Raw genomic sequence first — 16,042 nt, forward strand, 5'->3', positions numbered from 1 at the left:
AAAGGGGGAAGACTTCAGTTGGGAAATGATAAGACTCTTAGGGAGTTTATCCCAATCCTACTGGGAGTCCAAGATTAATAGTAATCCTAAGTCCATTAGAGCTAGGCTCCTGTTGCGACAAGGATTGAGTTAGCTATAAAAGAAAGGCACCCCTGTGGGTCTAAGGTACGCAATTTGTATTCTGAATAGTGAGATTAACACTATTGATTATCTTTGAGAGATATACTGACTTGATCGTCGGAGTGCCCTCGGGTGGACGAACCACCACCGAAATCTTCTCTTTCTGTTGCAAGTCAGCCAGGTGTCATCTATTCTGCCAGTGTTCTCCCGCTGAATACTAAGTTGGCAGTGTGGTCGGAAAATCACCCACATAATTTGGCGCCGTTTGTGGGAAAGAAATGAGAATAGATGGCCAGTAACGGACAGAAGGAAAAGATTAGGGACGACACTCCTGCTGGGAGTGGGAGACTTATCGACCTTGATATCACAGGAGACGAATGTAACACAGAAACTCGTGACCAGAATCACGGAGTAAAAGACGTCGGCTAGACTGGCGACGCACCAAAGAAACCAGATCGAAGTGGATACTATAACAAGGACGACTTCCAAGTATGGAAGGATAGGTGCCTGCGGAGGGACGAAGAGGTAAAAGAGATGGCAAACAAATTGGCAGACCTGCAGTCGGTCGTTAATTTCATGATGCAAAATAACGTCATGCAGGCACCGTTCCCGCTGGATGACACGCCGATTCTAGCGGCCAATGCCCAGAAGGGAGGGTAGAAAACGATCCCCGTAGCCCCTCAGCACAACGGGAGCGAAAGATACTCTCACCGACCTTCTAGGGAAGTCGGACGAAGAGAGTCAAGAAGAGAAGAATCACGGAGGACGCATTGCACGAAGGAGGCAGATCCCAAAGGACATCGGCATGTTCAGGGGCAGGCACTATGCTTCGACACAACTCATGAAGAAGGGTCGAAAAGGACTCACCACGAAGCTGAAAGTAGTGCACCAAAAAGACTGAGAGCAGGAGATAGCCGAGCTCCTGGGCGGACAAAGGAGGACTTAAGAGATTACCTCAAGAGGAAGCAACAGAACGTCAACGCCGAGGTAACCTCCCCAGATAAGCCGATGACAACATTCTCGGTGGAATTGGACAGGTTTGAGGCGCCGAAGAGATTCAGTATGCCGAGGTTCCAAATATACGATGGTAAGTCAGACCCCAACTTCCACGTTGGATTATATTTGAACTTAATGGCATTGTAAAGTGGGAATGAGCCGTTGCTCTGCAAAGTGTTCCCCTCATCCTTCGGGGAGATTGCATCAGATTGGTTCCATAAACTACCAAAGGGAAGTGTGAAAACTTGGGAAGGCCTGGCCGAGATGTTTGTGGCCAGGTTCGTGACAAACAAGTTGCAGCCATTAAGGGTGGATGCATTGATGGCTCTGAAGATCAACAAGGATGAAGGCCTTAGGGCCTATGCAAAAAGATACTATGAGGTGTTCAGCCGAATACCCGAATACAATCAAGAGGTGGCGGTCGTATCTTTCAAGAACAGCCTGAAAGACAACTGTCCACTACGAAAGTCTTTGGCAAAGACATTGTCAAAAAGTATGGAAGAGCTCATGGTGAGAATCGAGAAGGATGCCAGAGCCGAAGAGGACACGTCGGGGACTAAGGAGATAAAGCAAGAGAAAGGAAATGGCTCGCTGAAGGTGAAGCACCTGCAACATGTCTACCAAGTCGGGAAGAAGAGACATCGGACAGAGGAGTGCTAAGGACCAGTAGTGTCCTTTTCAGAAGCCAACCTTGAGATGGTGCAGCATCCGCATAATGACGCCTTGGTAGTATCCCTCCAGGTTGGGGAGTGCCAAGTAAAACGCATCCTGATTGACCAAGGCAGCTCTTGCGACATCATGTACGTTCGATGTTACAAGGAGCTCGGCCTTCACCCAGACGATATGGAGCAATCCAATAGCCCAAAGATCGGGTTCAATGGAACGCCGACATGGCCACTGGGAACAACCAGCTTAGAGGTGCGGCAGACACTAGGAAGATAACAACAGAGTTCACCGTAATCGACACACCCTCTCCTTACAACATCATCTTAGGAAGGCCATGGTTGCATGCAATGGGGGCTGTTCCCTCAACACTGCATCAACTATTGCGGTTCCCAACAGAGCATGGGATTGAAGAGGTCAACGGAGATCAGTTGCAGGTAAAAAATTGCTCCATGGTAGCAATGAAATCCACCTGCAGCATTCAAGAACCAGAAAAGGCAGAGATCGAAGACGAGGACGTGGAGGTCCTAGAAGATGTTGGCAAGGAGCCAGCCGAGAGGAGTGAAGAAGCACTGAAGAAAATCCTCGTCCAGGAAAGGGATGAAGAACGCTTCTTTCTTCTCGGCTCGGGCTTAGCCGAAGAAGAGGAAAAAGAATTAGAAGCTTTTTTGAGAACAAACATTGAGGTGTTCGCGTGGACACCTTACGAAATGCCAGGCATTAACCCCGAGGTCACTTGCCATAAGCTGAACGTTGACAGGTCGGCCAAACCTGTAATTCAACGAGTAAGAAGACCGACGTTGGTACACGTCGAAGCAGTGGAAGAAGAAGCAGCCAAATTTCTCGAGGCCAGGGCCATTCGAGAGGTAAATTACTTGACATGGCTATCGAACACAGTAGTGGTGAAGAAGAAGAATGGTAAATGGAGGGTCTGTGTAGACTTTACTAGTTTAAACAAAGTCTGTCCCAAAGACAGCTTTCCTCTACCCAAGATTGACCAGCTGGTAGACGCCACTTCGGGGCATGGGAGGATGAGCTTCCTGGATGCATACATGGGGTACCATCAGATAGCCATGTACCCCCCATATAAAGAGAAGACTGCGTTTATCACCCCCAAAGGACTGTACTGCTACAAAGTGATGCCTTTCGGGTTGAAAAACACAGGAACAACTTACCAAAGATTGGTAACCAAGATGTTCAAATACCTGATTGACGGAACAGTAGAAGTGTACATTGACGACATGGTCATAAAGACCAAGGAACCTGAAGGTCATCTGGCTGACCTAAAAGCAGTCTTTGACATCCTTAAGACATATCGGCTCCAACTCAATGCAGCAAAGTGTGTATTTGGAGTAGGATCTGGTAAGTTTTTGGGATACCTGGTGACTAGAAGGGGCAAAGAGGCCAACCCTGATCAGATCAAGGCCATCATGGATTTGAAGAGCCCGACGTCAGCAAAACAGGTGCAAATGTTAACTGGAAGGGCCGCAACCCTGAATAGGTTCATCAGTAGAAGTTTAGACAAATGCAAACCTTTCTTTAACTTAGTGAAGAAAGTCACGGACTTCCTATGGACCGAGGAGTGTGAAGCCGCTTTGGCCGACCTGAAGAAGTACTTGACCACAGCTCCAGTTCTTTCAAATCCAGAACCTGTGGAGAAACTGTTCCTGTACTTAGCTGTTTCAGAACACGCAGTGAGCGCAGTGGTAATCCGAGAAGAAAAAGGAGAGCAAAGGGCTGTTTACTATGTAAGCAAAACCTTGGCTGATGCAGAAACAAGGTATCTACCCTTAAAGAAATTGGCATTGGCTTTGGTAATGGCTTCAAAGAAGCTGAACCATTACTTCCAGGCCCTTAAAATTGTGGTGCTAACTGAATACCTCTTGAAGTCCTTGCTACAACAAGGAGACTTGACAGGAAGAATAGCCAGATGGGCAGTTGCCCTGGGCTAGTATGACCTGGAGTACAGACCCAGAGCAGCAATCAAAGGCCAAGTTCTGGCTGACTTCATGGTCGAGTTTACGCCAGAATCCATCGTACATCGGGCTCCGTTGAGCCAAGATGAATGATGTCCAAACAAGTAAGGAGAAGCCCAGGTAAAGGTGAAAGAACAAAAGAAAGAAGAAAAACTCAGACCCTACAGCATTTACATCGGTGACTCCTTTCGACTGTTCGTTGATGGGAGTTCCAACCGACAGGGAGCGGGGGTAGGAGTAGTTTTGATATCTCTAGATGGGCAGATAATAGAACAATCGATTCGTTTGGAGTTCAAGGCCTCAAACAATGAAGTAGAATACGAAGCACTCATTATAGGGCTGAAGCTGGCAGCAGCAGTACAAGTAGATGAGGTAATAGTTTTTTATGATTCACAACTAATAGTTAACCAGACAACGGGCGAGTTTGCTGCCCGAGATGAACGAATGTCGGCCTACATAAAGGAGGTCATCAGGTTGTCAGCCTTGTTTCAGAACTGCCGACTTCTTCAGGTAAGCCGAGATAATAACAGCCACGCCGATGCGTTGGCCAACTTAGCTAGTGCGGTACCACTTGGAAAAGCAAGGACCATAATGGTTGATTACTTGTCGGGCCCGAGCATCGAACCACTGACCACAGAGCACGAAGCGATGTGTGTGGACAGGGGACCAAGCTGGAAGGATGCAATTATTACATTCCTGAAAGAAGGAAAGCTGCCAGACGACCACAAGGAGGCACACAAGATCAGATTGAAGTCGGCAAGATTCATTTTGACAGCGGAAGGACATCTCTATAGAAGATCCTTCACTGGACCCCTTTTGAGATGTGTACATCCTTTACAAGTTGAAGATTTTTTATATGAAATACATGAAGGAATCTATGGAAGTCATACCGGGGGCAGATCACTAGCCCATAGGGCCATTACCCAGGGGTATTGATGGCCCTACATGCAAAAGGACGCAGAAGCCTATGTCAAGAAGTGTGAAAAGTGCCAAAGGTTTACACCACTGATACACCAGCCAGCAGCAGACCTAAACCCAGTATCCAGTCCTTGGCTGTTTGCCCAGTAGGGCATGGACCTCGTTGGGCAACTGCCCCAAGCAACTGGACAAAGGAAGTACCTACTGGTAGTAACAGATTACTTCACCAAATAGATAGAAGCTGAGCCCCTAGCCAAGATCCAAGATGTAGACGTGAAGAACTTCTTACGGAGGAACATTATCACCAGATTTGGAATTCTGAGGGCAATAGTTGCTGACAATGGAACACAATTTGACAGCAAGCTAATCAAGAGCTTCGCGGAAAGTTCAAGATCAAGAACTACTTTTCAACCCCAAGTTTTCCTCAGAGCAATGGACATGCAGAAGCATCCAACAAAGTTATCTTGGATGGGATAAAGAAGAGGCTGCAGGCAGCGAAGGAAAAGTGGGTGGATGAACTACCAAGTGTGCTCTGGGCATATCGAACTATGCCGAGAAGATCAACGGGGGAATCTCCCTTTGCCATGGCCTATGGCACAGAAGCTGTCATTCTGCTGGAGGTCGACATCCTTGGGATCAGAACCCAGGGAGTAGAGAACGGGACTAATGATGTACTCTTAGCCCGAGATCTGGACCTACTAGAAGAAAGAAGAGAAAGAGCTGCAATTCAGCTGGCAGCATACCGGCAGCAACTTACTAGAGCTTACAATAAAAAAGTTAACCCAACGGAGTTCCAAGTTGGCGACCTAGTCTTGAGAAAAGTCGTCGGCAACAAGAAGGATCCCAAGGAGAGCAAGCTTGGCCCAAACTGGGAAGGACCTTACAGAATCACTTCGGTATTCGGCAATGGGGCATATCGGCTTGAAGATAATGAGGGCAAAGAATTGCCAAGGCCTTGGAACACTTGTAATATAAAATTCTTTTATCATTAGATTTTCCTTGTTTCTTGCCGACATAATGAATAAAATTTCAACAGAATTCTTCTACATTTCTTAGATACTTTCCGATATTTCTTGAATACATGGATAATGAGAACCCAAGTGGAACTGAGGTTCACATTGGGGGGCTGAGAGACGATATGATGTTTAACACTTGTTGAAACCTGAGAAAAGTTTACAAGTTGAAGTTAAACCAATATGATGTTTAACACTTGTTGAAACTTGAGAAAAGTTTACAAGTTGAAGTTAAACCGATATGATGTTTAACACTTGTTGAAGCTTGAGAAAAGTTTACAAGTTAGAGTTAAACCGAGATGATGATACTTGTTAGTTAGAGTTAAATCGAGATGATGATACTTGTTGAAACTTGAGAAAAGTTTACAAGTTAGAGTTAAACCGAGATGATGATACTTGTTGAAACTTGAGAAAAGTTTACAAGTTAAAATTAAACCAAGTTTGTATGACCGAGGTGTGTCACCCCAAGAAGGTTACACAAAGATTGAAGTACATATTAAAGATACAAAAAATATTCTAAGTATAGAATCATGCAAAAGAAGTAAAGAAAAGACAAAGATACAAGCATTCAGAGAAGGAAAGTTGTATTAATATTCAAAAAAGGCACGTTGGCCAAAAGCTTACAATTGTTCCCAAAAGAAGAAAAGCAAAAGTACAAAAGATGTAAGAAAATAACATCAAAATTAAGAGTCTTCAACAACAGGCTGGGTTTGGACCTCGGAGGACTACTGAGAAGACATCTCGGCAACCTTCTCAGCCGCAAGTTCAGCATCAATTTCCTGAAGGGTTTCATCTAGGCTCTTATCGGCAGGGGGCATGTCCGATGACGCTTTCTCTGGAGCAGCATCCTTGGCAACTTCCTCATCCTCTCATCTTGAGTCAAGTCCAGGACTTGCTCATTTTGAGGAGGAGACTTGACCCCAGCAACGTCTTTGAACTTCCTTACCAAAACCTCCTCATCCTCGGACTCAAAGTCGTCGTCGGCGGATTGGTTTGGAGTTGGTGGGAATGGAAGAGGAATGGCATCGGCGTTCCTGAGGGGTGAGTCCTCAGGGACATCAAGCTTTTTTAGAAGAGACATCTAACCAAGGGTGAAACCCTTGTTGCATGCCTGCTTCACTTGTTTCTCGTAGTCCGCCGTGACATCGGCCACCCCTTCGTTATAGCCCTTCTCATCGGCGGCCTTGACTTCGGCCTCTTTGGTGACCAGAGCGTCTTGAAGCTCCTTTTGGGCCTCGACCATCTTGTCCTCGGCCTCTTTCAGCTGGGCTTGAAGAACTTTGTTTATCGCCTCAGCAGCACCTGCTTTTTCTTCGGCGTCTTGCTGAGCCTTGATAGCATTCTTAGCTTGATCTTCAAGGGTCTTCATCTTTGATTGCAAGTTCTTATTAGTCTTCTGAAGAGTGGAGACCTCCCTCTTCTTCTCGGCCAGCTTCTCACGGTTCTCGAAAGATTGAATTGAGAAGGAATGAGCATGCTGGATGGCCTGAAAGTGAACAAAACAAAAGGTATTAGGAAATTTTCTAAGTACTAAAAAGAAAGAAAAAGAACCAAATAGAGGCACTTACTTGAACAGAACGCTGAAGCATCAGAGCATTGTTCTCATACTCACTCAACTCGACGCTTCGATCGAGATCGCCGGGAAGAAGCAAAGCGGTGCTGAGGGCAACGCCGACATTGATGTCATCGGCGTTATCGCTGGCCATAACGGGCTTATCTTCCATAGTGATTTGGGGTGCCCAGGGGGCCTCGTGCTTTGAGGACTCCGAGGTGGTTGCAGTAGATGACCTCGGCCTCTTTGATCTGGCAGATTCGGCAGGATGTGTTTCAGCAGATCTCTTCTCGGGGATGGAGGTGGTTTTCTCACTTGGAGCCAATTTTGAAATTGGCAATGTATCCTCAGTGTTAACCTGAGTCACCTTTGCCTTTGGTTGAGCCTTCTTCACCCTTTTTTGCTTTGGCTTTGGAGGTTAAGTTGGCGTAGATTGGGTATCAACTGAATCAGGGATAATTGCCAAAAAATCCTTAGCAACTGCCTTTTGGTGGCCCATCTCGGTGGGAAAAATTGTTTGACGTCGGCGACGGCGCTGGGATATCGGAATCAGGTATGGAGCCGAGGTTGAAGGTTACTCAGCTGGATCAGAGGTTGATCCTTGGTCTGTCCGAGATGTGGACGCAACTTGTGAAGTTGTGGTAGAAGGTGGAGAAAGGCTTTTCTTCTTCTTTTTTGGGATGTCGGGGAGAGCTGACTTGTAAGTGGGGATAAAGTTGAGAAGCAGAGGGGTCTTTCGCTTGTGAACTAGTAAATTCAGTAGTTTCTTTAAGTCTTTGCTGGGAAAGAAAGACTGATGGAAGCCCTTTAGTGGCTGAGGAAGAACTGCAAAGAAGAAAACAACATAAACATTATAACAGAATGTTGAAAACTTTATACAAGAAAGTAAGAAAATTTGTGAAAGATGGCCCTTACTAGCTCCTTCCCCGAAAACTGTTCGACTAAGGGGATAAAGATGAAGGTCATCGTTTGGCTGAAACTCCCAGTTTCCCGAGACGATGAAGTAATCATCCCCTGCTCCCTTGTGGGAGTCAGGGAGGTCGGCAATGATTTTGTATTCAGTGGACCTCGGTTTGAGGTAATAGATGTGGCCTTTTTTTGATTTCGGGCGACACATGGTATAACAGTACTAGAAATCGGCAAGAGTAATCCTAGCACTCTTTTGTTTGGCTAAAGCTATGGTACCGTTAATAACTCGATAAGAGTTGATGGCAAGTTGCATTGGGTTCAACTTATAGAAATGAAAGATTTGACGGAAAAATGGGTCAAGTGGAAACCTAAGTCCACACTCAATAAATGCAACCACTGGGAAAGACATGAGGTTTTCATCGAGGATGATAGAGTCATCCTCTCCAGCCAACCTCAGATGAACATCAGTCGGGATTTCGAACTCCTGCCTAAAGTACTCTAATTTTTTCGGGGTGTTTACCCTATGTTCCCACATACCCATGACGTCGGCTTAAATAGAGGTATCGGATTTCAGGAAGAAGTATTTTTGAGGGTTTAAATGACCTCGGCTAAAAACCTAAAAGTGTACTATGGTAAGGGTTTGTATGGATCTCGAAGGAGTTCGTTCCAGTTTTTTCTAGCAATTTGTGGGTTTTACAAACATGTCCCAAACCTAAAACTATGGAGATGAAGATTGAAGGGACGAATCTGGAAAATAGAAAAACAGGGATCCGTTTCAGAAACAAGAATGATGATGAAGTCATCAAGAAATCAAGACAAAAAGTTTGCACAAATGTATCAGGCAAAGTACAGTGGCAGAAACCAACAGGTACGTGAACAGTGCGAGTGTTCAAGACAAGGACCAAGAGCAAAAATATGAAATAAACATGCTCAGATACACGATCCGTGAATCAAATATTCAAGTAAAACAACAATGACAACTAATGATGAAGCAAAATTTCATAAAACACAACAAGAACTGAAAACCAGGAGGAATGGTGACTTAGCAAAGAAAAGAAGCCGATGCTTGAGATCGCCGAAGTCAGAAGAACGGCGGTAGCGGAACAAATTGGCAAGAACTTCGACGGAAGAAATAGATGGAGCAAGTTGCAGAGCTTGGAAAAATGGAGGATTAGAGGAAGCTAGAGAGAGAAAGAGTTCTGAATAAAGACAATGTAAGGTGAGAAAAACGAAAGGGGGAAACAAGTTTTGTCAAAAAATTGAAACGGTGGCAAAAGCAGGGCAATTAATGCACCTGGAACAGCTAATACGTTAGACGACGCATGTAGGCACGAGACGACTTACGAACGCGTAACAAGTACGATCCAGTAAGGGGAAGGCACGTGGCCTAAAACGGTTGAGTTGTTATGTATAACAGCTCATACGCGTGAAGAAACTCTTGGAATTCTTGATCTCTAAAAGACATATCGGCCTATGATGATGATCTCGGCTAAGCTGATGTACTGGCAGGAAGGAATGATATAGGTTCCATCACTTCAAAATGCCGAGGTAATAGAACCTAGGGGGCAGTTGTGGGGATATATTTTCTGAGTACCAACACGTGGCTAAGGTGACGCCGACGTGTCAGCCGAGGTGCCACGTGCCCTGGTCATGACGGCAAGGTGATCTCGGCGAGGTCGAGGTTACCTCCGAAGATATCGGAATCTGAGATAAGCGGATAAGGCATAAAAGTCCTAGAAAGGGGGAAGACTACAGTTGGGAAAGGATAAGACTCTTAGGGAGTTTATCCCAATCCTCCTGGGAGTCCAAGATTAATAGTAATCCTAAGTCTATTTGAGCTAGGCTCCTGTTGGGACAAGGATTGAGTTAGCTATAAAAGAGAGGCACCCCTGTGGGTCTAAGGTACGCAATTTGTATTCTAAATAGTGAGATTAACACCATTGATTATATTTGAGAGATATACTAACTTGATCGTTGGAGTGCCCCCGGGTGGACGAACCACCGCCGAAATCTTCTCTTTCTGTTGCAGGTCAGCCAGGTGTCATCTATTCTGTCAGTGTTTTCCCGCTGAATATTAAGTTGATAGTGTGGTCGGAAAATCATCCACACACCTACCTTTTCATTTTTTATTGATGTTGTGCCTTAGTTACGGAAGATTTCTTTGGTTCTCATCAATAAAGTGGTCTTCTTTTGCCTTTTCATTTTTTATTATTAGTTTTTTTTTTTTTTTTTTGATCTGCAGAATAAAAATTTATTGATGTAAAATATCAATACAAAATGTACAAACAAATTATATTAAGAAGACACAAAAGGCCAATATAAAAACATCATAACTTGAAAGTTATATCTCAACCAAAGTTGAAACATAAAATAAACTAATCAAATGTGGAGTCAATGGCTAAGAGTGAAGTAAAAATGAAAAAACACAAACGTAAATCAAATGAGACCTGGGCAAACCAAACACCCTCTAAACAAAGTCATTCAAATTCAATGGCCTTGACTAGAGTTGTTGTATCTTAGTTATGCAAGATTTTTTTTTTGTGCTCATCAATAATGTGATTTTTTTGGTTAATTAAAATATAAATAATTTTTTCTAACGAATCTTACATTATAAATAATATTAATTATCAAAAAAAAAATGAGACAAAAGCCGAGTAGACCGCACAACAGCGACCCCCACCACGTCCAAGGCAGTACACCGTTGTGCATGGATTGGTGCCCCATAGAGGGTACTGACTAGCACACACAGCTCACACACTAATAAGTGAGAAAAATTATTTGGTGTTAATGAGACACTACGTGGTGATGTTACTCATCAATTATAATACATCATATTCGCTTATGTTTTTTAATTATCTAGTATAAAATTATAGATTTGACTTTCCCTATCAATTTTAATACCAATTAACTTCTTGAATGAAATACCAATTAACTTCTTGAATGAAATAATATAAACATGAAAAGTCACCAACAACAAGAGTTGTTCGAATTGTTTATACATATCTCGACAAATCCTCCACCCATGCCGAGACTAGGAAATTACAAAAAAAAAAAAAAAAAATCTTATAATTTGACTCTAAAAATTAAATCTAAATAATTATATAAAAAACGTACCACCAATCATTCTCCACAACCCTCAAAATAACCAACTCTGTTTCTTTTGCTAGCATGTGATAGATCATGTTTTGACTTGAGTCATGTCATATGATGAAATTATTTCATGACCCCGTGGCGTTGTCAGTGCTGCCTGCTTCGTTGAATTTGTGATACCCCGTGGCATTGTCAGTGCTGCCTGCTTCTTTGCATGTGATTGATGAAAAGGTTGACCTTAGGAATGGCAACGGATTACAGTGGCGTCGGAGATTACACTTTCTTGTTTCGTTTCTTGAAGGTAAAAAAATTTTCGTTTCGCTCCCAATCCCCAGTGGGGATGCCATCATCCCGCACCCGCACCCGCTTCCTAAGGGGGATTGGATTTCTTCGATCCCGAAAAATCACCAATCTATTTTTTAAAATTTTTTTTTTTGTAATTTGTTCAACACAAGAATAATAAAAAAACTTAATTTGTTTTTAGTATGTTTTATCATCATCATCATCATCATCATCAACAACAACAACAGCAACAACAATCATCAACAACTTTAAAAAAAAAAAAAAAGATCTGAAATTGTTTATTAACAACAGGCATCTGAAATTGTTCATCACACACACACACATACATACATATATATATATATATATATATATTAGATCTAAGAAAACCTTAACAAAAAAAAAAAAAAATAGATCTAAGTTGTTCTCACATATTAGATTAGATCTGAGAGAGAGAGAGAGAGAGAGAGAGAGAGAGAGAGAGAGAGAGAGAGAGAGAGAGAGAGAGAGAGAGAGAGAGTGTGTTTGATTACACCAGGTTGGATCAGATTGATGATCGGATTGATGATCTTGATGTAAAGCACACCATTGATGGTGATATGAAGATTTGAAGAACGTCAATTGGCACACTGGCCGGCTCAAGCCGTATGACGTCGTCTAGGTCAAAGCGAAATCCAAATCATCCATCAGACCTGTAGCGGAGGACGGATAGAGATAGTGTTGCGATGAAAGAGGCGGTGAGTGATGTCAAAATCGGTGACGGAGAGAAAGAGAGAGGAGATAGTGTGAGGTTTGTGTGTGAGGATTTGGTTTATATATATATATATATATAAAGGGGTATAATAGCAATTTTAGTTCGAAAAAACGGGGATGAGCCGGGGTCGGGGCCGGGGCTGGGGAATGTATCACCATCCCGGGCTCAAAAATTATCGGGGATTCATTTTTGAATACCATTCCCGGTCCGTCGAGAGTATTTTTCGGGAAAAAACCATTCTAATCGGGGTCGGGGGCGGGTCCCCGTCGGACCGGGTTCAAATTGAAATCCCTAGTTGACATTCATGATTTTATTATTTGAGATGAAAAAAAAGAGAGCAAAGTAGATGGTGGTTACCACTAGGGTGGTGGCCTAGTGAAGAAGGTATCTTTCTCCACAAGTATGACTCAAGTTTGACTGAAATATTGGGTAATTCTAGTGGCTCTCTGCGGAGACCTCGTTCTGTACTCCAATTAAATTCTAGGTTCATCTGTGGCGTATGATTGAGCTTTTCTGGTGCCTCGGTGGTGGGTCCTTTCCTATGGATTTGGTTAAATCAAGCTGACAACCGGTTATCTCGGGGTTTAGGTTCACGGATACAGTGATGATATCTCAGAGCATCATTTTTTTAAGATTAAAAAAAAAATTTAAAAATAAAAAATAAAAAAGTAGATGGTGGTTGGTATATTACCCGTGTTTCGTGATGTCTTAAAAATATTGAATAATTTTTTTTTAAAATAAATTTAATTTTGTTTATGTATATTTGTCTATATCTACCATACATATTTATATATATATATATATATTATTATAGAGTGAAGAACTGGTGGTGCTATTGACACAAATGTATCTCATATATTGGGTGTGTCTTATATTTTGGATTTTCTCAAAATATTCATAGATTTGGAGTTTTTTTTGTAAATATTATATAAAGAGGAGGACCGGTTTCAAACTCATGGTCTCTTATCACTTGAACAACATATATTATATGTGCATTTTTTTTGGTTATTTTTTTATAATATTATTATTATTTTTTTTAAATTACACACACCTCATGTGTGCAAATCGTTAATATATATTTATAGCTGGCCTTGAGCTAAATATAACGTAAGCTACAAATTCAAGCAGTTTGTAAAAAAAAAAGAAAAAGGTGAGTTACAGATTCAAAATAAAATAAATAAAAAGGTCCCCTCCAACTCTCTAAATAGGGGTTGGTTGGCGATCACCGTGTTATTATTATTTTGATTAGTAATTGGTCAACCAACTAGTCACTATTGAGTTTGAAGGATGACTTTATATCCATTTCTATCCATTTCTCACCAATTGACGCTTGTGACTTGTGTTAACTCTAAACCTTTTTTTATTGATGTTCTTCTTATACTTTGTATATTCTCATTAATAAAAATTTCTTTTATCGTTCAAAAAAAAATATAACTTTATATCCCTTTTCAAAGGGTGGATTTCTTTCAATTTAACAAAAAATAAAAATAAAAAAAGTTGGATTCCAACTACGAGTTTCAGTCTTATTTTTACTGACTTGATTAATTATAATTACTTACAATAATTAGAAATTTGGAACCTAGTGTGCAATTTGGTCATTAAGGCCCATTTCAGGCTTATTTCAATAATTATTTTGTACAACTCGTCAAATAGATTATTCATATAAAAAATTAAATTAATTGAATATCAATAGTTTTACATTCGATTTATGTGATTTTTAATATAAATAATCCATTCAATCAATTTTATAAAATGAATAATTCAAATTATCAAGGTAGGGCCATAGTGGCAAACTGCACAGTGTGCATGGCAAAGAAGCTGTTTTCATCGAGCAAGGATCCTTTAGAGTTTTTTTTTCTTAAAGTTTCCTAGAGTGGTGCATTGTGTGGTTGAGATTTAATGACAAGTCGTATCAATTTTTCAGCATTAAATCTCAACCACACAATACACCACTTTAGAAAACTTAGAAAAAAAACAAATTCTTGGTGATTTTCATCCACGTGAGCTGTCATTAATTAATATTTCCATTTTTTAAAAATAATATGAAGATCACAGAATTCAATTTTATTGGTGCACAAAATTAAGATCCTGAGCTAGATCACTTGCTAAATGTAATGCCATAACATTCATGTAGATAATTTCAATTCAACAATAACAAAACTACTCTTTCTTTTCAACTGAATGTGTGAAGTTATCCATGAGAAACACCATAGAAAATGAAGAGCGATTGACATTTTTTCTTTTCTCTTGTCTCTATGCAGAATCACAAGATGGTGTTGGTTGAAGCTGATGGAAACTACCTACAACCATTCGCGGTGGATGATATGGACATTTACTCCGGTGAGAGCTACTCTGTTCTATTCACTACCGATCAAAACCCTTCCAACAACTACTGGGTTTCAGTAAGTGTAAGAGGTCGAAAACCCAACACCACTCAAGCACTAACAATACTTAACTATCACAACACAACGTCTGCCTCAAAACCTCCACCATCACCGCCACCAGTCGCTCCTCTATGGAACAACTACACCCACAGCAAATTATTCACCAAAAAAGTCCTAGCCCTAATGGGAAACCCTAATCCACCTCCGACCACCCATCACCGCCGTATCATCCTCCTCAACACCCAAAACTACATCGATGGTTACACCAAATGGGCCATCAACAACATCTCTTTAGTCCTACCTGCCACGCCTTACTTGGGTTCGATAAAATACAATCTAAACAACGCTTTCGATCATAAAACCCCCCCGGCAAACTTCCCAAGCAACTATAATGTCATGAAACAAGCCCAAAACCCAAACTCAACGTACGGGAGTGGAGTCTACATGCTCAGTTTCAACACCACAGTAGATATAATCCTTCAAAATGCCAACGCATTGGCGGTGAACACGAGTGAAATCCACCCGTGGCACTTACACGGCCATGATTTTTGGGTTTTGGGATACGGAGAGGGAAAGTTTTCGAATGAGAATGACGAAAAAAGCTTTAATTTGAAAAACCCGCCTTACAGGAACACCGCGGTGGTGTTTCCATTCGGATGGACCGCTCTGAGGTTTGTGGCGAATAATCCAGGAGTGTGGGCTTTTCATTGTCATATAGAGCCTCATTTGCATATGGGTATGGGGGTTGTGTTTGCTGAAGGTGTCCGACGGCTTGGGAAGATACCAAACGAGGTCTTAACTTGTGGGTTGACAGGGAAGATGTTCTTGAACAACAAGAATGATTGAGACTAAGTTGTAACTTGTTATTGCACTATTAAGAGTAGTAAGTATTGTTTGTTGATGTTCAATGTGGTGAAGACGAGGACAAAGTAAAATTTAGTGATCGATGAAGGGTTTTTTGTTTATGAAATTATATCTATCTATTTATCTGTCTACTATTATAAAATGGGGACAAACATTACTTTGTTTTTCTCTATTTAATTTTTCTTATTGTCGTGTCAAATTTATTTGTCTCTGTTTTGAAACCTTTTTGATAAGCATGTGACCATGTGGCTTTGCGGAGTGTTAAACTTGATAATAACATTTTAATAAATTATATTTTTATCTTATTTTATTTATTATGTGATATGTTATAATTGAATTATTGACAAACAAGATAATTGACTAATAAACTGATGAATTGTTGACACAAGACGTGTCTGCACTCTATTTGTTTAACAATAATGTATAGAAATAAAAAAAAAAAATTTGTGAAAATCATCTCGAAGTTGTTGATCAATTGGCCAGTCGATTCTAAACTTTTTCAGTAGTTTAGTTGGTTGTTT

The 16,042-nt window shown here is 41.4% G+C and overlaps 1 protein-coding gene across 1 annotated transcript in view; it reads left to right on the forward strand.

The window, feature by feature from the left end:
- LOC114283398 (L-ascorbate oxidase) overlaps positions 1-15,720 on the forward strand; it is a 37,813-nt gene extending 22,093 nt beyond the window's left edge. Inside the window, exon 5 of the mRNA XM_028226198.2 lies at positions 14,535-15,720. Coding sequence (XP_028081999.2) covers positions 14,535-15,503 — 969 coding nt within the window. The 3' untranslated portion in view covers positions 15,504-15,720. The remainder of the gene's footprint in view (positions 1-14,534) is intronic.
- The last annotated feature ends 322 nt before the right edge of the window (positions 15,721-16,042 follow it).

Source organism: Camellia sinensis, unplaced genomic scaffold (genome assembly GCF_055761805.1).
Source record: "Camellia sinensis isolate YWXY unplaced genomic scaffold, ASM5576180v1 Unanchor1, whole genome shotgun sequence".
NCBI lineage: Eukaryota > Viridiplantae > Streptophyta > Magnoliopsida > Ericales > Theaceae > Camellia > Camellia sinensis.